This window comes from Limanda limanda, chromosome 13 (assembly GCF_963576545.1).
Source record: "Limanda limanda chromosome 13, fLimLim1.1, whole genome shotgun sequence".
Taxonomy (NCBI): domain Eukaryota; kingdom Metazoa; phylum Chordata; class Actinopteri; order Pleuronectiformes; family Pleuronectidae; genus Limanda; species Limanda limanda.
Window position 1 is genome coordinate 1,994,474 of NC_083648.1, and position 21,821 is coordinate 2,016,294.

Genomic DNA, 21,821 nt, shown 5'->3' on the forward strand with positions numbered 1-21,821 from the left:
ACGATGGAAAGAGATATAGTGTGTGGGGGGGCGGGGCGGGGCTTGAATGTGTCGGCGTCCTGAGGATCTGCCCAGAAGGTTTCCCCCTGGTCCTCTGGGGCGACTGGTAAAAGCAGAACAAGAAGCTGATTGATTTTCATCGACTTGTTATCGTGCGGAGGAGCGTCTCCTCAGCGAATACATGACTACAGGTGGAGGGAGACCTTTCTGGACAGGTCCTCAGGGTGGGTGGGTGGGTGTGTGTGTGTGTGTGTGTGTGTGTGTGTGTGTGTGTGTGTGTGTGCGCTCGTATGCACTCGGCTAGTGCAAGTAATCGTCCACTGAGGCGAAGGCGCAGGAGCCGCTGCCAGTCCGTGCCATGATGACCAGGCACTGGGCGGCCTGACCCACGGCCTGGGCCAGAGGAGGCTGCTTGGGCAGGTTGTGAGTCTCTGGAGAGAATGAGGAAGGAGAAGAGGAATAAAAAAGGTCAGAGCGACAGAGAACAGAGACCAGAAGTGAAGACGCATCAGGACGTTTCAACCTCCCAGAGCTGGTTGGGCGCTCAAACAATACGGTGTCGTCTGAATTTCATGGTTCATACACATTTTGACCAATGGATTTCCATGACTTTTCAATAACTTTAAACCAAATTTCCATGACCGAACATTTTGTGAAATCTCAGTGTGTACGCGAAAAAGTGACAAAATGTAGTATTCAAACTAACAATGAGAATTCCAAGGCATACAGTATAACTTAAATGTCACAAACCCAAGTATGCCTGCTTATATTTTGAGAATATTTCTTTAAAAGCATATGAATTATTTAAAACTCAGCGTAAATGAACTAGGGATGGGCATTCAATTAAATTGTCTTAATCGATTGTCGGGGTAATAAACGATCGATTTTCGACTAATCATTAATATTTTTATATTAAAATTCACTATTTATAGGCTATATTAAAATGCAGTGAAAATAGAAAAAACACAGCGACACGACTTCCTGCCACATAGCGAACATGCAATCGTTTTCATCGATGAAAAAATGTCACAATTCTTAATGATAAATTAATCGATCGTCTATTAATTATGCCCATCCCTAAAATGAACGACATGAACATATTATGAAAATATAACACATTTCCATGACTTTTCCAAAACTTTTGGGGGATTCTTTTTTTCCATGACTTTTCCAGGCCTGGAAAAACACATTTTAAAATTCCATGACTTCTCCAGGTTTTCCATGACCGTACGAACCCTGGAATTTAACAAACATTAAATGTTCAACAGTGGAAACACTTTCCCAGACTTGCTGAGGCTACTTTGTGTTTGTTAGTTCACACTGGTGCCACTCATCTGCTTCTGTGTCGTCAAACTTGTAACGCTGACCTACCTAATATTGCACTGTTGAGGGTGGAGCAGACCGGCTCTCTTTGAATGGCGTCCAGCTGGTAGCCGACGGGACTGTTCCACGGGTCGGAGTAGGCGAGGAGGCTGAACGCATCCTGCAGCAGGAGACAACAACAACAGCAGAAAGTGATCACACACCAGTGGCTCCTCACAGGTTATTAACCATTCAACCGCTCTGCAACAGAAAGTTTCCTCCAGCGTCTACACTGGGATTTTACTGCCAGGTCGTTTCCTGGAGAATCTTCATTTACTTCATGTCTATAAAATCTGTACAACCAAAGCAAAAAGGTTCTGTAAGTCAATAAACCGTGATAAAAGATAAAAGTGAAATTGTGTTACAAATTATTAAAGTTAAAATCTGACACAATCAACACATTTAGCTAAATGAACCATAGACATATATAAGGCTAGATGCCTCGGCCAATGGAGTCGAAAGTCACCACATGGCGGCCATCTTGCTGCAGGCGGCTCGCTCACCCATAACATTGTGTTGTAGTGGTGTGTACTTTTTAAATAACCATAACTTGCTCAATTTTCAACCAATTTTTAAACTGTTTGGTTTGTTATAAACGTCAGAGATGTAGTTATGACACTGCATAAATTATTAAATTGTTTAGAAAAATAACATAATTATTCATAAGTATGCAGTGTCATAGCTACATCTCTGACGTTGATAAAAAAACAAACAGTTTAAAAATCGGTTGAAAATTGAGCAAGTTATGGTTATTTAAAAAGTACGCACCACTACAACACAATGGTATGGGTGAGAGAGCGGCCTGCAGCAAGATGGCCGCCATGTGGTGACGTTGGACTCCGTTGGCCGGCAACGCGGCCGAGTCATCTAGTGTTTATATCTATGAAATGAACACACAGTTCTGACATATTTTGTAAATATAGAACATGAACAAGTTATGTTTTAAGTCTCCCCAAGTGATTTGAACTATGTAAAGTGGAACTTTTCAAGATGTGAGATGTTTTTTCTGCTCCTCTCACGAATGAATGAATGTTCTCTTAGGGTTGTTTTATATATAAAACATCATCCTCCCACTGGCAGCTCTCACATGATTAAGACAACACATATTTTTTGTTTAGTTTCCGCAGAACAGTGACAACACTTTCAGCAACTGTAGCCATAGAAAGGCAGCAAATGTCTGACAGATGACACTGTGGATTATGGGATATGTAGGATGAAATGTTCATGCTCATGTTTAACATTGAATCACTGATTCACTTTCGGCCCAAGTTCCCACGTAAAGAATTCAGAATCAGAATCAGAATCCTTTAATAGTCCCACAGTGGGGAAATTTTCGGTTGATCCGTATATTTCTGCTGCAAGTGCAGAAAATGCCATTTAACTGTATTTCTTCTAAACCTCAGAGAAGTGTCTTGATAATAATAACAATACAATAACATTGTTGTCCTTCAACCTAAAAGCATTTTGTAGAAATTTAACAAGATTTTCTGAGAGTTATTTAATGGTAAATAGTAAATGCCTGATGAATATGAGCAGAGCTTCATGAGCGTACAAAGAAAACAATGTGTTTATTCAGTGTGGGTCAAGTAAGCAGAGGGATCTGTGTGTTACCTTGAGCATCTTCTTGTTGGTGGAGTTCTTGCCACACTCCCGGCGGAGGTGTTCGCTCATGCTCTGGAGCTCCCGGCCGAAATGGATCATTCTCTCGATGGCTGCCTGGCTCCCACCGCACAGCTGCCGCTTGGATTGAGCAGATTCCACTTCTGCAGAGCCACGGCCAGGAGGACATGCAAGAAGGACGAGATTGTGGTGGTGGTGCATTTAATACCCAGCAACAGTGGAATAAGATTCCAATCGCCGATTTACCACAAACTGGTCAAAATTGTCAATTTTGCAGAGAACGAATGATAAAGTCTTTTTCTGACAGAGGAGAGGAAGACAGAAAACCTTCAGTCACTCGACAGCTTAAAGCCAAATACATGTTGGAAACAAGCACAACTTCAAATCAACCAAGGTAGAAATGTAGGGAAAGGGTACCAGGGGTATGTTGCCTTTATGTTGATGCTACACACACACAGACACACACTCTACCCACACACAGACACACACTCTACCCACCCATGTCTGCGTCACAGTCGTCCGGCTCCGCGGTGTGTTTAGAGCTGCCGTTGAGGAAACCATTGGAGGAGGATTCTGTCACTCCGTTGGTGAAGTGGTCGACCTCCATATCTATGTCATTGCTGTAGAAAATAAAAAGACAGAATGTGTGAAGGCTAACAGGAAGCGTTTCCTCCTCAGGGGACGGAACATCCCACACCTGGGACCTGCAGCCATTGGACGGCACCAGCTGTCAATCACGACAACTCCTACAAGTAATGCTTCTACTCCGAGACCACACCTCCACACAGAAGCAAAAGAATCAGCTTCACAACCAGCGCAATGAAATACATACAGTTGGTTTTTCAGTGAGGCTCCGTACCTGGTGATGGGCGGTTGACTGCGGCTCCCGTTGAGGCTGATGTCAGACGCTGGGGGGGTGGAGCCAGTGCTCGGAGGGCAGGGCTTGTGACTGTGAGGGGAGGAGCTGTGGCTCTTATTAGACGTCACGCCATTACAGCAGTTGCTGTCAAACCCTTAAAAACAGCAAGAGTGATGAGATCCATGTTTAAAATATAATATAAAGATGGTGTTTTCTTAACATTTGTGTTTCAGTTTGATATTTAAGCCGTGTCCAAAAGCTCTTGTATCACACTGTAACCGGTATTTGTGCGTTTTGTTTGGAAACACACAAACATGAACTTTCAAGCTCTCGAGAAAAAAAAAACCATTTTCATTAGTCATCGATCCAGGTACACTCCGGTTCAGACCGGATATTAACTTCAGTCCTGAGGGATCCCATCACAGGTGGCCAGCGTTGATTTACTCAGAGCTGAACACCGGTTATCGGATCTTTCAGGACAGATGTTGATACTAATGAATGATGCCGAGTACGGACTTGATTCCTGTTCACCAGATGTGAATGACACCAGCACATGTACCTGTGAGGTACGGCTGGGAGCTGCTGGCTTTGTGGCTCGGGCTGCTGAAGGGTCGCGGGGAGCCGGGGTAACTGTCCTGAGACTTCGGGCTGCGTCCTCCCAGACACCTCACCTCACTGTCCGTCCCATTCACCATCTCAATGAACTGTCTCACCCTGGGGAGGGACAGGAAGGAAAGAAAGCCTTTAAAACCACATGTATCTGTCTCAATAAAGCCACACTTTAAGGATCTGCTGCATTCAGATGATCCAGTAAGTATTAAATCATTAAAAAACATTCACAGTCAGCCTTGGTCGTACTTGAGCATGAAGAGCAGGTCTGGGTTCCTCTCCAGGAGGTTGGGGTAGAGCTGCTGGGTGGTCTCGATGGCCTCGCCCATTCTACCGGACAACACCAGCTTCTGGATTTCTGCAAAACCAACAGTGAACACACGTTTACATGACACATTACTGACACCGCGGTTTCTTTACACGGACACGGTTTGTATGCTTTGTTTTGTGACAGTAATATTCCTGTAATTAAATTACGCCTGTTTCATTAAGTTTTTTAAGATGACAAAGTTAGTAGGTGGTCGCGGTCGTCTTCCTAAAATATTACTGCAAAAAGAGTCCAATGACACTGCAGGTTGAGCTTCAACAGGTGTCTGGGAATTATTGCGGGAAAATACACATTTTAATTCAGCATTTGATGGAATTGGTAACACTTCGTTATAAAAAGTCACATTCCTAAGTTACTACAAGGATTTTCTGCATCATAGGTTTGGATTTTTCTTAGTTGAGCAAACTTGGATGTTTTTCAAAACAACACTGCATCCGTCTCTTGCCTGTAAGTTGCAGTGGCTCCTAGTGTCAGATTCAAAATTCTGGTAAAGTCCTGATTCCTAACAGTAGCATCATTGAAGCTCCCTTCAGATATGACCTCCAGAGCAGCAGCAGATTCTCCAGAGGTTTCAGGTGAGGGGTGGAGCAGCCAGCAGGACGTGACATATTAATTCTGCTACGGAGATAACATGTTCTGGTTTACAGCACATCTCACATTGTCGCCTCCGGACATTCCTAGGACTGTTAACTTTGGAAACTCTGCAGAAAGTCCGGAGGCTCTGACTCGCGTTCAAACATCCAGCGCCTGTGTAGAACGTCCCGGGATTCTCTGGAGTTCAATGCAGGTCTTAAAGCAGCTCTAGAAAAATGCCAGCACAGAATGACTCACTCTGTCGATTTTTGATGGAGGCCAGCTCCTCGTGGACGGCCTGGTCGGTGGATTTGGCAAAGGCTTCAGCTGTGGCACAATAGCTGTGGTGCACCAGGTAGGAAGCCACCATCCTACCAGGGCAAAATGTGGGAAAACACAGTGATTAGACACAGAGGAAATGTTAGAGCACAGACAAACCTGATGAGTTCCAGTGTTTCCATGTAAACCATTGCATCTGCTCTGCCTCCTGGTTAAAGACAGGCTTACAGTTGATGTAACTTAGATAAATGGTGACCACTTGTAAATATCCTGTGGAGACTAGAGTGATGTTGTTTGGATTACGTCACATCTTTGAAGTAAGTGTGTAATAATAGCTTGTTGTGTGTGTGTGCGCAGGTGTGTTTGACTTGTGAACGGCAGGTTAGAGGGGGTGCACGGCTGCTGGTGTTTGCAGAGACCTTTGAGATCAGAGGACTGATCATCTTAGCGTTTCTCTACAAAGACAACACAAGCCTCCCGTCCACCAATCTGACCTGAGCTTAGAAACATCCTGTTTTTAATTCCAGGCCATGGGGTGACTTCACTTCCCTCCTGCCTAAACCCCAATCCCCCATCAAAAGAAGATTAAATCCATTCAGAATAAGTAATCATAGCAACAGAGAACTAATCCCATCAGGCCGTAGCATGATGTGAAACCCAGTCCCACAGTTTTCACTCCTGGATCCGGGCTCCTGGATCCATATGGGCCTTGATCCTCATCACGTCAGCAGAGATTATCCACAGTATCCAATACTCAACTTCACCTAAAGGATAATTCACACGACGTGATGTTCAACCCAATTTGCTCGACACTCACGAACATTGCAAGTCGCAGAGAAAAGTCTCAGGTCAGAGCGATAGACAATGTGTGAACTCTTCAAAGATGTGATCACAGAAGCGAAATCACACAGTGGTCTCAGTTTGTACCGCAGTGCACCCCCAAGTCTGTGTTAATAAAACTATAACAACAACAATACTAAGACTAAATGAAATTCAAATCAGTCATATAGTGATATTACTGCTTGTGTCGTCATATAAACCCTATTATTTCCTGTGGAATGTGTATTTTGTACGGGTTCAGTTTTCCGCTCCTCTTACTTCTGGATCATGGACTGCCACTCGCCCTCACGCTCCCCGATGGGGAAGCGGTCGATCTGGGCCTGGATCTTTGTCCTCCACTCGCGCATGTAGTCCTCGATGTCGAACACAAAGGGGTGCTGGCCGAAGTTTGCATCAACCACCTCCCCTGGAGTCTGAAGGCCCACGGTCGGGTACAAGTTCGGCTGCAACAAAGAGAGAGAATCATGAGCTGTGACGGTAGAAGAAAGCAGAGATCAGGAATGAAATTAAATTCTCAGATATTCATCTTTTGTCTAGATTTACCCCATAAAACTTAACTTCACTGATCAAGCTGATCAATGTAGAGCTTTGTTCATCAGAACCAGTGACTCAGTGATTATATTGTCATCTGCTGCGATTTCTGAAACACTTGATTACATTACATTACATTTCATTTAGCTGACGCTTTTATCCAAAGCGACTTACAATAAGTGCATTCAACCCTGAGGGTACAAACCAAGAACAACAAGAATCAAGACAGTAAAATTTCTTCGAAATAAAGCAAAACTACAAAGTGCTATAAGTAAGTGCCATTTTAGTGCTACCAAAGTGTTAGTTTCAAAAGTGGTTAGTTTTTTTTTATTTTTTTATTCAAGGTACAGTCGGAAGAGGTGTGTTTTTAGTTTTCGGCGAAAGATGTGTAAACTTTCAGATGTCCGGATGTCGAGTGGGAGCTCATTCCACCATTTAGGAGCTAGGACAGCAAACAGTCGTGATTTTGATGAGTGTTTAGCTCGCAGTGAAGGAGCAACGAGTCACTTGAAACACTGGCCTGCTCCACTTTGGCATTCAACTTCCCAATCCAAGTTTTTGTGGAGCCCCCAGTCTCTACTAGGGATGCACTGATCCGATATTTGTATCGGTATCGGTACCGATATTGAAGAAATTTATAGATCGGTGACAATGGGCCGACATTAATTACAAAATGCAGCGAGCGAAAGGATCAGCTCCCCCGTGTCACTTATGAGTTTAACAGCACACTGGGGGGGGGGGGGGGGGTCCGGTGGCGCCTCACGGCGTCGCTGGTGCGGGGGGCTTTTTCTCATTTTCTTGGGACCGCGGGGTGGTGTCCGCCGGAGGGGCCCCCAGCGGGCGACGTAGCTGAGGTGATCCCCGAGAAGGGCCCGACACGCGTCCAGAGTCGCCGCCGCTGCCGACAGCCATACCCGGTCCCCTCCGACGGCCCGCCTTCCACACCAGCGACGACTCTGGACGCGTGTCGGGCCCTTCTCGGGGATCACCTCAGCTACGTCGCCCGCTGGGGGAACCCTCCGGTCGCGCGGGGGGGGCCCCTCCGGCGGTGCGCCTCGGCTGGCGCCTAGCAGCTGACTCAGAACTGGTGCGGACCAGGGGAATCCGACTGTTTAATAAGTATCGGTATCGGATCGGTATCGGCCGATACTAAACCTCAGATATCGGTATCGGAGGTGAAAAAAGCGGATCGGTGCATCCCTAGTCTCTAAGACCTCCAATCAGCAGAGATGGAAACATGACTGCAGGGTGAATGCACCAGATTATTCTCCTTTCTTTTGGAAGCCTAAATGCAGACGCTGCGTCTTGGCTGCACAACATTAGGATGTACATGAAACTTCTGGGCATTGAAGCGAAAAAGCCATGAACGTTTGTGAAGTGCTAAATGCGACGTGAGAGCTTCTCAGTTTTCAGTACGTTTGATGACAAAGGGACAGAAACGGAAACTCTTCAACTGGCGATGGGAAACGAGTCCATGGACTTTTAGCGGGATTACCTGCTTAAAAAACAGATTATTCTTCTTGTACTACAGAAGAAAAGAACAACGGTCCATGTGTCCAACCAGGTCAGCTGGGCCGAGGTGACGCACTGCTCAACGCCGGAGGAACACGAATGTCTGGCTCAGAGTCAAGCCCGTGCTCAATGGATTATTGTTGTGGTTAAGACTCTTATTTTCTTCTCCTTCGAAAACAGCCGGCCCTGCTCTCATTTGCTACTCAGCAAGAAGGGGGGGGGGGGGGAACAACTTTAAAAACAAGGATCTCCCTCACAAGAAGTCATTCCATAGATGCATCCCACTGGAGTTCATGTCCATTTGGTTCTGAGTTGTTTACATAATGAAGCACGGAAGCGAGACTCAGAATCTGACAATGAGCCACAACAACACAATGCAGCACAAGTGATGTCCTGTTGAGACGCACAACTCTTTTAAGATGTTTCACTCAACTAGACAAAGAGAAACCAAAATTAGGATTCAGGTTCCTAACGAGATGAATCCAAAATTTCGCTCTTGAATAAATATCATAGATAACATTTGGTACAGGATAAATGTTACCAGCTTGGTAAACAGAATGGGACGGTTATGTTACTGTGCAGAATGTCTGTAACAACGCAACAGCAACAGCGAGACTTAACCAGTGAAACCAAAACAATGAGCTGAAAGATGTTATGAAGCTCCATAGAGTTGTAATTATTCAGTGGGTTTGTCAAATCGAGTGGGCCCACTGATAATTTCCACCAGTTCTACACATTCAAGTTTGTTTTTCGGGGTATTGCTATACAGCCTGTGAAACAAGTCGGATGATGTCACCCATGGCTGAAATTAGCTTTTTCATGTCAGTGTAAATAACCACTTTTTTATACGAGCCTTGTACATATGTTTTTACACTTTTAACTCCAGCCACCAATCCATTAAGTTAAGTGTAAACATTTTGACGGTGGTAGATATTCTGGAAAACATGAAACATTTCTTTTCTATAAATAGCCCCATGTCCTACAGCCCTGATTAATTATGGAAACTAACAGATATTCCTCACAACACAGGAAATGTGTGTACTCACTGGTAGGTCTGTGAAGGCAATACCTGCAGAGGAAGAAAAAGCAAAGTCAGCGACACATTATCCAGACATGAATCCAAGAACCCAGATCCACTTCCTTCTTTGATTAAATCTTTCCATAACACACAAATGTCTTTGTTTTTCACATGACTGTGCAAAAACTGTTGTAACCGTTGCTCTGAACCGAATTAATGAAATAATGATTTCCTGAAATTTCAGAAATGTTCTGCATACTATCTTGTTTGTTGTTGGTTTATAAAATCAGTTAGATACCGATCAGACATAAGAAATATGGACAATATGGACAAGGAGAAAGTGTAAACATCCCGTTCATTTTGTTTGTGCGACTCACCGATGAACCTCTGACATGTTCAGGTGTCCAAAGATTTATTTCTTGGGTACCTCGTTGGTTAACACCTTTCCACAGGTTAGTAAACACTATCATATCAGGTCAAGAAGGTCTCTTACCTAGGCTGTGGCCATTCTTTGTGTAGAAGCACGTGTTGTTGATGAGGTTAACGCAGCAGCCAATCACGTCGCCTGTTGTAAACGTGGGTCCGTAAGGTTGCCCAGTGCCGGACGAGCAGAAGGAGTGTCCATCATCTCCGTGGTAACCATACGAGTGCTTGTCCCAACCTGAGGGATGCAAATGCAAAAGTAAAGTATGAGCACTATAAAAACTACCAACACAGATGTTTCATTCTGAAGCCTTTGTGGCCATAACCAAATCTACACTTGTTGTGAAAGCATTCATCTGAAAACCAGAACATGCAAACTCCAAAAAACCTGCTTTATATATTGTATGTGTTGCTTTGCTTTTCTTTTTAAAACTTAACCACTTCATGACCAGTAAGTTCTTTACGAACTCAATCAGCAAAGGTTTCTCTCACTGTGCTGCACAACCACACTGAGATTTGGGAGATTTCCTTAGTTTGATCCTCATTCTTTTCTGTTGACTCCATCACCTACAGACTGCGGAACATTAGTTTCTCTACACCTGACTTAGACCAATTAAATATAATTTTTGGTGGGGATAAAACCAATATTTTCCCCTGCCATGTATTTGAAAACGGTGATAAATATGCTGTCAGTATGTTGGGAGCCTTTGTCCGATCGTTGTTTTAAAGAGAGGAGAAGAAGAAGAAACTCCTCTGCTGCAGCCCGGGCGGCCTCGGGCTCTTCTGACGTTACAAACCAAAGAGGCAGGACCGTGCAAGTTTCTGCTGAGCTGCAGAATTAATCCTTATGTTGCCACATTCATCACTGGGAGAAAACACTCGACTATGCAGCCTGGCATCAGCTCCTCACAGTTAGTGGATTTTCATTAGCTATCAATCTGTGTGCAGTCTGCTCTGGGCCTCCTGTTATCTCTGTATGGGGGGGCCTGGAGGTTCAGGGTGGGTCCGGTTCTCAGACTGGTGAAGGGGTGTCAGGCTCCTGTTCCCCCTGATAACCCAGTAATGGCACAGTGCCACGGCAAAGTGCTGGCAGAAACTTTTTCATATTGGTTGCACTAGACTTCTGAAACTATGGTTACAACTTAAATATCTTTGAGTTGTGGGAGTAGTGACATTTTTTGTATTCCTCCAATCCAGGGGTTTTCAACCAGGGGTCCGCGGCCCCTTGGTGGTCCGCGACAGCATTGCAGGGGGTCCGCGAAATTCGCTTTGATATTTCAACACATTTCCTAATTACTCTTGAATATCGTGAAAAATATTTAAAATAAGAAAAACATGTCTAAAATAATATAAAGGTGCTGGTGATCATGAGGTTGTTTGTTTGATATTGTATGATTATCATTTGTGACATATTCTGCATTACTTAGTCATCTTCCTTCTTCAGTTGTAGCCCCAGTTTATGTTGATTGTTATTGATCACCGTTACTTCAACGTTCTCTCAACATGTCAGCTACATGTCTGTACATTTAAGTCATGAACATTATATATTGATGTTCATATGGTTCTGAGATGCAGTACAACTACAAACTGCATCTTAATTTTGTTTTCAATTCTTAAGCACTGAAAATCAACCGTTTTTTTTTGTTTTTTACACAGATTTTTCTAGATTTGTTTGAGGTTTTTAAATTGGACAAAACCAGTTGAAAACCCCTGATCTAATCCAAATTAAACCACATCAACCTTTGTCCTCAACAGAAGAAATCTTTCTTGGTGCAAACACAAACTCATCTGAATAATCAAACAAAATAAGAGTATTTACTAGCTCAATGTTTAACCACAACTCTCTGCAGATGTCTTCAATATCCTACAATACTTCCACGCCATAACCATGGAAGGATTAAGAAAACTTTATACCTCGTTCCCAGATACAAATGACACCCACACAAAAAGAAGGCAAAAGAATGCTGGTATTATTAAATAGCAGACACAGACAGTGATGCAGACTTCTCACCACACCCAAAGGCAGTAGCTACAAACACACACATGACACGAATGCACACAAAGCGTTGTCTTACCGGGCAGTCTGTTCATGTTAACACCCTGAGCTGAGAGGCCGATGCCCATGTACCTGAGGAAGAGACAGGTAAGAGTTCATATCAAAGACTGAAGGGTGAGGAGGACGCATGTCTGACTTCACAGCTACACAATCAGTGCTGGAGGTTGTAATACTCAGTTAATGCAAAGAAAAACAAGTGGCATAGATGGAAAAGATGCAAAACACAAGTGTGAACATGCTAATAAACATTTGCATGTAATATTATTTTCTGGGAACATGACTTGTGGCTGTTGGACTTTCAGACGAGGCCCTTTCGATGAGGGAATACAGCTTGGGTTCTATCGCTTTTTTAAGATTCAAATTATTCTTTCACTTAATAGTGATTTAAAGTTTGGGGTCGCAGCAAAGAATCCAAAGGACTGATAGCGTCACAACATGGCAACAAACACATTGAATAGTTCAGTATGAATAGTTATAGTTGAGTAGCTAATATGTGATCGGCTACAAAAACAATCTGATCAGAGCCTCAAAGTCATTGATCGAAGCATCTGAATCGCCCCCTGGTGGCCGGCTGCAGTCTAGGTCTCAAACCCTCCTCCATGTTAGTGAAATTGTATATGGACCAAAACTTCAAAGTATATTTAATCCTCAGTTTTGTACAACCGGAGGAAGCGGAGATGTGTCGTCCATCTTTATTTACAGCATATGGTCAAACTTTATAATGACTACAATAAATGGCTTTAGATTTAATTTAGTCAAAATCCTGATGCAAAGTGTAAATGTTCATCCCAAGAAGGGATGAGCCAAATGAATATATACGATACATGTTTGTATTATTATAAGAAGCTTATAAACGAGTGTTCATTATGAAATTTTGGTGGGACAAACAAGTTAGTGGCTCATCAAATAACATCGGAGGTCATCCCAATTCCATTGCAGTCAATTTAACAATTGAGATATTTTACTGTGGACGTAGCAAAAATGTTGAAGGGAATATGGAAATGATTTTTATGTTTTGCGGTCCTTACCCATCTCGGCCTTTACTGATGATTTTCACCTCGAAGTAGTAGACCCCGCAGGCGGCTGGGATGGGATGAGTGGCGCGAACAGACGCTGCATCTTTAGGAGTTTTGCCATGACCTGAAGTTGAGGGTAAAACATAAAAAGGCGTGAGCAGTGGGGTGGAGTTAATGCAAATGCATACTGGATCTTTATCTTATTATGAAGGGATGGAAATGCTGACAGTGAAGACAGGCGAACACTTCTCAGCAGCCAAAGAGGCCGATGACACCAGGTTATATCGGATGGTCTGTGAAATAATATTTTTAATGATTCAAATTCAGAATAACTCATGGATTTAGATAAAAGGAATAAAATCTGGCAGGTGTGGAATACTGACATCTATGAGTGTGTGAAATCTGGTGCAGCTTGATTGAATTGAACAGAGCTCTTGGGCCTTGGAAGAGGTTTCTGCTCTAGTTTTTCTTTTTGATTATAAAAAATAATCTTTATTTAAATCTCAGTTGAGAGGCTAGTTTAACAAAATTGTATCATAACATGTTTCCTAAAATTGTTTTAATTTTTTTCATGTGCTCTTTCTCCCCAGACATCTGATTTCCAGGAGCAGGTTTGAATTATGATCAGGGTGACATTGCTTTTCCAAAAATCTGGAAAATTTGCTGAACTACTGAGATGAGAATAAAACGTTTTACCTCCATTTTACATCTGTTGACAAAATGGTTGCTGGATGAATACATTAAAACTGCAGAAGATACCGATAATACAGCATCAATCATGGGGCCTGTATTTAAAATAGAGTTAAGTGAAAATTAAGAACCAAAATTGCTTCTGTCGAGCCATTGATATGTCAATTAATTGTCTATAATGCACATCCTTGTAGTCATAGAGAAAATCGGATGATTCCTAATTACCTGCAGTAATAAGACAAAGCACATTTCTGTTTTGCTTTATCTGACGAAATGTAAATTCATCATGTTTTCAAATAATTGCAAGAAGCTGTGTTGTTTTTAAAACATATCTTGAACGCTGCATTGGGGCAGTTGTTGAGGCTCTAATGTCATTTTCATGATATTTTCTCCATTAATAAGAGGCATCTATTTTTTGGCAGTTTGTCCGTCCTCTTGTTCACGATTAAAAACAGAGGATATCGCACCTTGTTAAAAACCCAGTGAGGCAAATTGTGATTTGTGTACATGTACTATAAAAGTAAAATTTGACTGATTTCATTATAATTTCCAAAGCACAACATGATATATTGTAAAGTCTACTTGTAGAGCCACTACTTCTAAACTCAAGGCTTTTCAGGGTTATAACATAGCAGTCTTAATTAATTAACCAGCAGTTCCTGGAATCTGCCATGTTGGGTTGAAAACAGATTCAAACCATTGATCAAATCTCTAAAATAGAAGCTAGACAATGAAATAATCAGTATACTCTGCTCCAGAAAAGCAGTTAACTACAGATAACTGTGGATTAGGAGGGATTAAGCAAATATGAAAGAGTTCAGCTCATTTAAAAATCAGTATGCCAACATGCCAGGACATTTGACAGTGAAGCATATTTAATTACAACTTCTGCTCAACACTGCAGCACAAACACATCGTTCTTCCTCCTCCTTGCTGCCAGGTGAGTGTGTTGTACAAACACACACAACACAAACACACACAAGCAGCAGCGAGGCAGAATGCGTGTGTAGAGAGAGAACACACCCAGGAAGCAGAGGGTTTTTTGACATTAGCCTTTTTTTTACAGGCCTGCACCTAAAACCCTCTGGAAGCTTTGCTAACTAACGAAGCTTTGCTAAGTAACGAAGCTTTGCTTAGTAACGAGTCAGAGGAGAACAGACACTAGCAGCTCCACCAGTAACGAGCCTGTCCTCCACCAGTAACGAGCCTGTCCTCCCCCAGTAACGAGCCTGTCCTCCACCAGTAACGAGCCTGTCCTCCACCAGTAACGAGCCTGTCCTCCACCAGTAACGAGCCTGTCCTCCACCAGTAACGAGCCTGTCCTCCACCAGTAACGAGCCTGTCCTCCACCAGTAACGAGCCTGTCCTCCACCAGTAACGAGCCTGTCCTCCACCAGTAACGAGCCTGTCCTCCCCCAGTAACGAGCCTGTCCTCCACCAGTAACGAGCCTGTCCTCCACCAGTAACGAGCCTGTCCTCTACACCCACTTCTCCCACCGCCTGGCCACTGGTCTGGGGGTCTCATCCTGGTGGGAGACACTGGGCTTCCCTGTCATATTAGCATTATGCTACATTAGCCAGTAGAGGCTAGCTGCTCACAGGGTTTTATTGTGTTGACTCATGACAGCTACCATCGCGGGTGTGTTTGTTATGTAGAAGGAAGCTGGCGAGCTCTTGGGACCGGATGTACCTCGCCAGCTGGTCGGGTGGGGGGGGAGTGGGGGGGCAAGATGTCCTTTGCCGTGTTGTTGATCAAGCCGTTAGCAGCTAGCATCGAGCCGCTAGCACACTTTGTTTTTAGCCACAACGACCAGCTGCCTCTGATCCGCTAGCGGCCAGGCTAAGTAAGCTAAGCTAACGCTAGCAGCACCAGCAGCCTCGGGTGGGACAAAGTGTCCAGGGGTGCGGGGGACAGACAGCGTGTCTCCGGGACCAACCTTTGTAGTGCACCCGCAGGTTGTTCTGGGACAGGCCGATGTAGCTGAACTTGTCCTTCGGGCTCCAGGAGCGAGGCAGCGGGGTCTCGGTCTCGTTGACGGCCGGGTAGAGCCTCCGGAGCCGCTGGTTGAGCTCCTTCTCCTGCTCGTTCAGAGCCGCGTCCCCGTGGACCACCACCGACATGAGGAAGCCGCAGCCCGACGACTGTCCGGACATGGCGACGACTGGAGGGTCGGAAGGAAGGAGACCCTCGTCCGTCAGTGTCAAGTTTGTTAAAGAGGAGGAGAGGGGGAGGAGGAGAGGGGAGGGGGGATGTAGCAAAGCTAGCTAGCAGGCTAGGCTAACTGGCTTCGCTCGTCGTAGAGAGGCAGCCAGAGCTAGCTAGCCGAGGAGCTAACCTGGCTAACGCGATGTGCTCGGCCAGCCCGGGCGGAGCGATCGCTGACACGGGTCGGGAGGACGGTAGCTGTCCCCGGGAGGAGAGGGTCTGCGGCCCGGGAGCCGAGGAGGAGGTGCGAGGAGGAGGTGCGAGTCTCCGCGGTGCGCAGAGAGAGAAGTGACGTGAGGACGCAGCTGCTCCGCTAGCCTCCGTCTTTTGTTTGTTGTCTGAGCGCGATCCGCGATTCTGATTGGTCGACAGCGACTCCACTCACTTCCTGTGGGAATGTGAAGTAAATACACAGTGAGCAGAGGACTCATCTTCATCAGTATCATCATCATCATCATATACATCAGTATCAGTCTCATCATCTTCATCAGTATCATCATCTTCATGATCATCATCTTCATTATTATCATCTTCATCAGTATCAGTATCATCATTTTCATTATCATCATCATCTTCATCAGTATCATCTTCATCAAAATCATCAGTATCATCATCTTCATTATCATCATCTTCATCAGTATCATCATCTTCATCAGTATCATCATCTTCATCAGTATCATCTTCATCAAAATCATCAGTATCATCAAAATCATCATTATCATCATCATCTTCATTATCATTATCATCATCATCATCATCATCATCATCATCATCATTATCATCTACATCAGTATCATCATCATCTTCATCAGTATCATCATCTTCATGATCATCATCTTCATTATTATCATCTTCTTCATCATCTTCATCATCATCATCATCTTCATCATCTACATCAGTATCAGTATCATCATCTTCATTATCATCAGCATCTTCATCAGTATCATCTTCATCAAAATCATCATCATATACATCAGTATCAGTATCATCATCTTCATCAGTATCATCTTCATCAGTATCAGTATCATCATCTTCATCAGTATCATCATCTTTATCAGTATCATCAAAATCATCAGTATCATTATCTTCATCATCTTCATCATCATCATCATCATCATATAGATCAGTATCAGTATCATCATCTTCATCAGTATCATCTTCATCAAATCATCAGTATCATCTTCTTCGCTATCATCATCATCATCATATAGATCAGTATCTGTATCATCATCTTCATCAGTATCATCTTCATCAAATCATCAGTATCATCATCTTCACTATCATCATCATCTTCATCAGTATCATCATCTTCATTATCATCGTTATCTTCATCATCATCTTCATTATCAGCGTCATTTTCTTCATCATCATCGTCATTATCATCAGTATCATCATCTTCTTTATCCTCAACCTCTTCATCATCTACTTCATTATCATCATTATTATATTCATCATCATCTTCATCAGTATCATTATCTTCATCTTCTTCATCGTCATTATCATCATCTTCATCAGTATCATCATCTTCATGATCTTCATCAGTATCATCATCTTCATAAGTATCATAATCTTACAGCTTCATCCTTATCTTCATTATTATTATATTTATTATTATATTCATCATCTTCTTCTTCATCCTCATCATTATTATATTCATCATCTTCATCATCTTCTTCTTCATCCTCATCATTATTATATTCATCATCTTCATCATCATCTTCTTCATCATCATCATTATTATATTCATCATCATCATCAGTATCAGTTTGATTGTGTCTGCTGAGGAGACGAAGGTCTTCTGGCCTTCAGGGGGCGCTCCTGATGACCTTCTGTGACTCTGTGGTCAGCCATCTTGTTTGGCGTGGTCCCCCTGAGCGTCCTGAGACCACGCCTCCTTTCACACACGTTCATTACTGAACTTCTGTCAAAGTTTAGGACTCACTGTGGAAACATGAAGACTTGAACATCGGTGTGATAAGAACAACCTTAAATGGCAGAATCCCCCCCCCACTAACATAGAGGAGGTGGGATTTATGACCCGGGTGTCTTTGGTAACACACAGTGTAAACACGTGCTACTACACAAACACAAAGACGCCTTCAGACCGTCCACCTCTGTTGTTTTCACTTCCAGCCGCTTGGCTTCACCTCCTCTGATCGTCCCTCACACCGACATGTGGGAGCTGCTTCACTGGAAAGGAATCTGAAGGGATGTTGAGAAGCACTTGTTCAGATTCAGATGAAGCGTCTCCTGGAAAACAGGGACGGGTGAAGGCCTGGACTGTTTATCCTCAGCAGGACTTGTGTTCTAGAAGAGGACATACTGTGCCGGTGTAACAGGACAAATTAACCCCCGCCCAAATAAACCCGGGTATTCTTTGGCCTGGGCCAGAGAATACCCGGGGGATAACATGCACTTTATCTTGAAAACAAGCATGGTCATTTTGATGTTGTTATCAGTGTTTAACTCTGAACATTTATATTGTAGCGAGGACTTGCTAGTCTTAGAAGTTGAAGTTTAAGGACGTTTTGACTTTTATTATATTATGTTACAATGCATTATGTTTTGGGTATGTGCTTTTATTTGAATGTGTAACACAACTTTCATTTTTCTGGTTGAAGTAATAAAAGTCTATGTTTTAAGATTTAAGTTAGTTAGCTTTCTCCCTTAATTTACATGTCAAAGCTGAACCCCACATAAAATGTTGAAAAGTTAAGTAATTCTTGTGTATATCATTCAACACTACTGATATCATGGGGGTAGAATCTGGCCTGAGGGGTATGAATTGGCCTAGGCCATAATATACCCGGGGTATAATCTAGCCTAGGCCACTTTAACCCCGGGTATAGTCCGGTCTGGGGGTATACTATGGCCTGTTACACCGGGTGTCTTTCATAACACACAGTGTAAACACGTGCTACTACACAAACACAAAGACGCCTTCAGACCGTCCCTTCTGTTGTTTTTGCTTCCAGCCGCTTGGCTTCACCTCCTCTGATCGTCCCTCACACCGACATGTGGGAGCTGCTTCACTGGAAAGGAATCTGAAGGGATGTTGAGAAGCACTTGCTCAGATTCAGATGAAGCGTCCCCTGGAAAACAGGGACGGGTGAAGGCCTGGACTGTTTATCCTCAGCAGGACGTGTGTTGTAGAAGAGGACAGACTGAGCCGGGGACAGATCTCAGACCAGATGCTGCAGCAGCACTGAAAACAAGAACTTACTGTCACTTCAGTCCAGGATCCAATGCAGTACTTGAGGTACTTGTACTTCTTTACTCAAGTATTTATTGAGCATTGCTAGAAGAGAGCCTGTGACTCGAGCTTTTCATTGCCAACGACTGCTTAATGTTATTGTTGTGCATTTGATAATAAAAATCTTGAATCTTATATTTCTACTCACTGCTAATTCCTTTACTCTTTAATCCTCAATTCTTAGTCTAATTTCTCAGATTTTAAATTAAAGGTCCAGTGTGTAAGATTTGGGTGAAAGGATCTATTAAATAAATAATCCTAGTGATGTTTCATCTAAATTGTGTGCATCAGTGTTTTCTTGACGCTAGAATGGGCCCTTTATACTTAAATACTTTATATTAACATACTTTATATTTAAATACTTTATATAGACATCAGGAGCAGGTCCTCTCTATGGAGGCAGCCATGTTTTTTACAGTAGCCCAGACTGGACAAACTAAACCTTTTGAGTTTTTATGACAACTGAAGTTGCCACAGGTTTTCTCTCATGTTTGGAAGTGGGGGTTGAGGGAAGGGGTGTTCAGTTGCAACATGACACTTCACCACTAGATGTCACTAACTCCTACACACTGCACCTTTAAAAACACACAATTACATTATTTTTGCCCACAGCTCATCTCTCTTACCCTCTGACTCAACAGCCTGAGCTGATTTGAATGAAGACACTGATATAAACTCTTTGAGTGGAGGTGGGACGCCAGAGGAGAGCTATGACAGCGCCCCCTGGTGGTTTCAGGCTCATCAGGAAGCTCTCTCATTAATCACACGATTCACTGACATCTCTGAACATTACGGACCAGTTGACTGACACCTAAGCAAGGAACACTCACCTATAACAAAGTACACTTATATTTTTATTTACACAGTTTAATTCAGGATCACACAAATGTACATATACATATTTATATTTATAATTCTTTCAACTGATTCTGTCTTTTTGGTGCATTTTTTGCAGGATCATCCTGCTGCTGATTTCAAGAACTCTCAGGACTCTGCAATAGTGGAGTTCACATTTGATGCATTTATGGCCGTGACACAATCTGAAAAGGACGAGAACCACTGTTAGATAACAAATTAGATCCACTGGTGTCGGAGGCAGTTATTACAAAATCTGCCAGGTTTCTCACTGCAGCAGTATTGTGCTTAATATTTAGCAGATGCCTCCAGAATCTGCTAAATCTGTGAGCTCCATTGGGTAATTAGTCTGTCAAGTTAAACAAATGCACAAATTAACATATATAATAATGAAAAGCCCACAACTGTGAGCTTCCTCTGTGATGTACATGATTGTGTTGCTTTCTTCTCCCATAAAAAAGGTTGATTTTCCTGCGAATGAAGTCAACGCTCACAGGGCCAGTTACACAGTAACATCCCCATTAGTGAATTCCTGACGTCTATTGTGAAGCATATTCAAAGCAAACCATGGCCCATTCATCTGCTCCCATTATGGTGGCATGCAGTCCCAGAACTCATGGCAGATGCACTGGCAGAATCCATAGACCATGATCAGGACCAGGCTGGCGGGAACCAGGCTCACCAGCACCACGCCGAACGTTGTCCTGTGCATGATGAGCAGGTACACCCCCATGGGCAGCGAGCTGAAGTACAGCAGCCCCAGCACCCACACCAGCGCCCTGGCAGAGGTCTGGCACAGGAGGGCTGCACAGTTCCACACCGTCCACCGCTGCGTGATGGACGCCATGGAGTCCAGACTGGACGAGCGGTAGCCCCGGCTCGATGTGTGGGATCCGTGTGGCTGATGGTGGAGATCCTGGTGTGAGGCCGAGGCTGGCGGAGGTTCCATTATGGTGATGACGACAAAGTTAGGGGAGCTGCGGATGGAGGAGTAGGTATTGGCGGAAGAGGCGGAGGAGGAAGGGGAAGGGGACATCACTGGAGCGTTGTTGCCCATCAGCGAGTTCAAGCGCCTCGGGCTGAGGAGCAGCTCCGTGGTCGCCTCCTGGTGGAAGTGGAGGTTCCTCTGATTCCTGCTTTGGAGAGACAGTGCTGCCACCAGGTTGCAGTCATCTGGCAAACTGCTCACAGCCTCCCCGGGAAGTCTGGTGATGTAGCGGCAGAACGGGCACACCACAACGTTAGGGGGCGACTCACCCAGATCCAGGATCTTAGCGAGACATTTAGCACACAGGCGGTGGCAGCACTCCAGCACCTTTGGCATGCGACTCCTCAGGTTGTACGCCCAATAGCAGATCTTACACTCCAGCTCCTCCGGGCTCAGCATGTCCATGTGGCCACAGACGCCACCACCACCATCCTCGGTGCTTTGCAGCTCAATCATCATCCTGCCACCAAGCTTCCTCCTGCCTCCAGATCAGCAAAGAGGTCCGGCTCAGCACCTAGGGACATGGAGAGGTTACCATAGATGGAGACAGTGATGAGGACCCACTCCACTGAGGCTGTGGGGTTCATTGTGGCTGTCCAACAGGCTCCTGTAGTGTGTGTGTGTCTGTGTGTGTGAGAGAGAGAGAGAGAGAGAGGGACAGAGGGAGAGAGAGAGAGAGAGATTGTGAGTTATTGTGGACAGCACCTCACAAGCGGGCTCGGGCCTCCGGGGTTTGCCTGCCTCCGAGCCGTTGGGGAAGCTGGACTTCGTTTGGGGCAAAACGCCTTTCATGGGCCGCACGA

General features: G+C 44.1%; 2 protein-coding genes across 2 annotated transcripts; both read right to left on the reverse strand.

Annotated features, from left to right (window-relative positions):
- Nucleotides 1–253: 253 nt before the first annotated feature.
- ranbp9 (RAN binding protein 9) lies at nt 254–16,245 on the reverse strand. Its single transcript, XM_061084024.1, has 14 exons — nt 15,654–16,245; nt 13,039–13,150; nt 12,030–12,082; nt 10,025–10,192; nt 9,560–9,582; nt 6,729–6,913; nt 5,610–5,722; nt 4,700–4,808; nt 4,401–4,555; nt 3,842–3,995; nt 3,481–3,602; nt 2,974–3,125; nt 1,372–1,483; nt 254–431 (listed from the first exon to the last, which is right to left on the reverse strand). The coding sequence occupies exons 1-14, from the start codon at nt 15,868–15,870 to the stop codon at nt 301–303; spliced, it is 1,806 nt and encodes a 601-aa protein (XP_060940007.1). The 5' UTR covers nt 15,871–16,245; the 3' UTR covers nt 254–300.
- Nucleotides 16,246–20,619: 4,374 nt separating this feature from the next.
- On the reverse strand, nt 20,620–21,477 carry rnf182 (ring finger protein 182). The gene has a single exon (XM_061085175.1). It carries the CDS (start codon nt 21,475–21,477, stop codon nt 20,620–20,622), a length of 858 nt encoding a protein of 285 aa, XP_060941158.1.
- Nucleotides 21,478–21,821: the final 344 nt, after the last annotated feature.

Bases quoted from the DNA above. Each gene is read 5' to 3' on its own strand.
- ranbp9 (XM_061084024.1), bottom strand. From the start codon at position 15,870: ATGTCCGGACAGTCGTCGGGCTGCGGCTTCCTCATGTCGGTGGTGGTC. The intron at 10,193-12,029 runs GTAAGACAACGC...TGCATCCCTCAG, and splicing joins TAACATGAACAGACTGCCCG to GTTGGGACAAGCACTCGTAT. The intron at 9,583-10,024 runs GTAAGAGACCTT...CTTCCTCTGCAG, and splicing joins AAAGAATGGCCACAGCCTAG to GTATTGCCTTCACAGACCTA.
- rnf182 (XM_061085175.1), bottom strand. From the start codon at position 21,477: ATGATGATTGAGCTGCAAAGCACCGAGGATGGTGGTGGTGGCGTCTGT.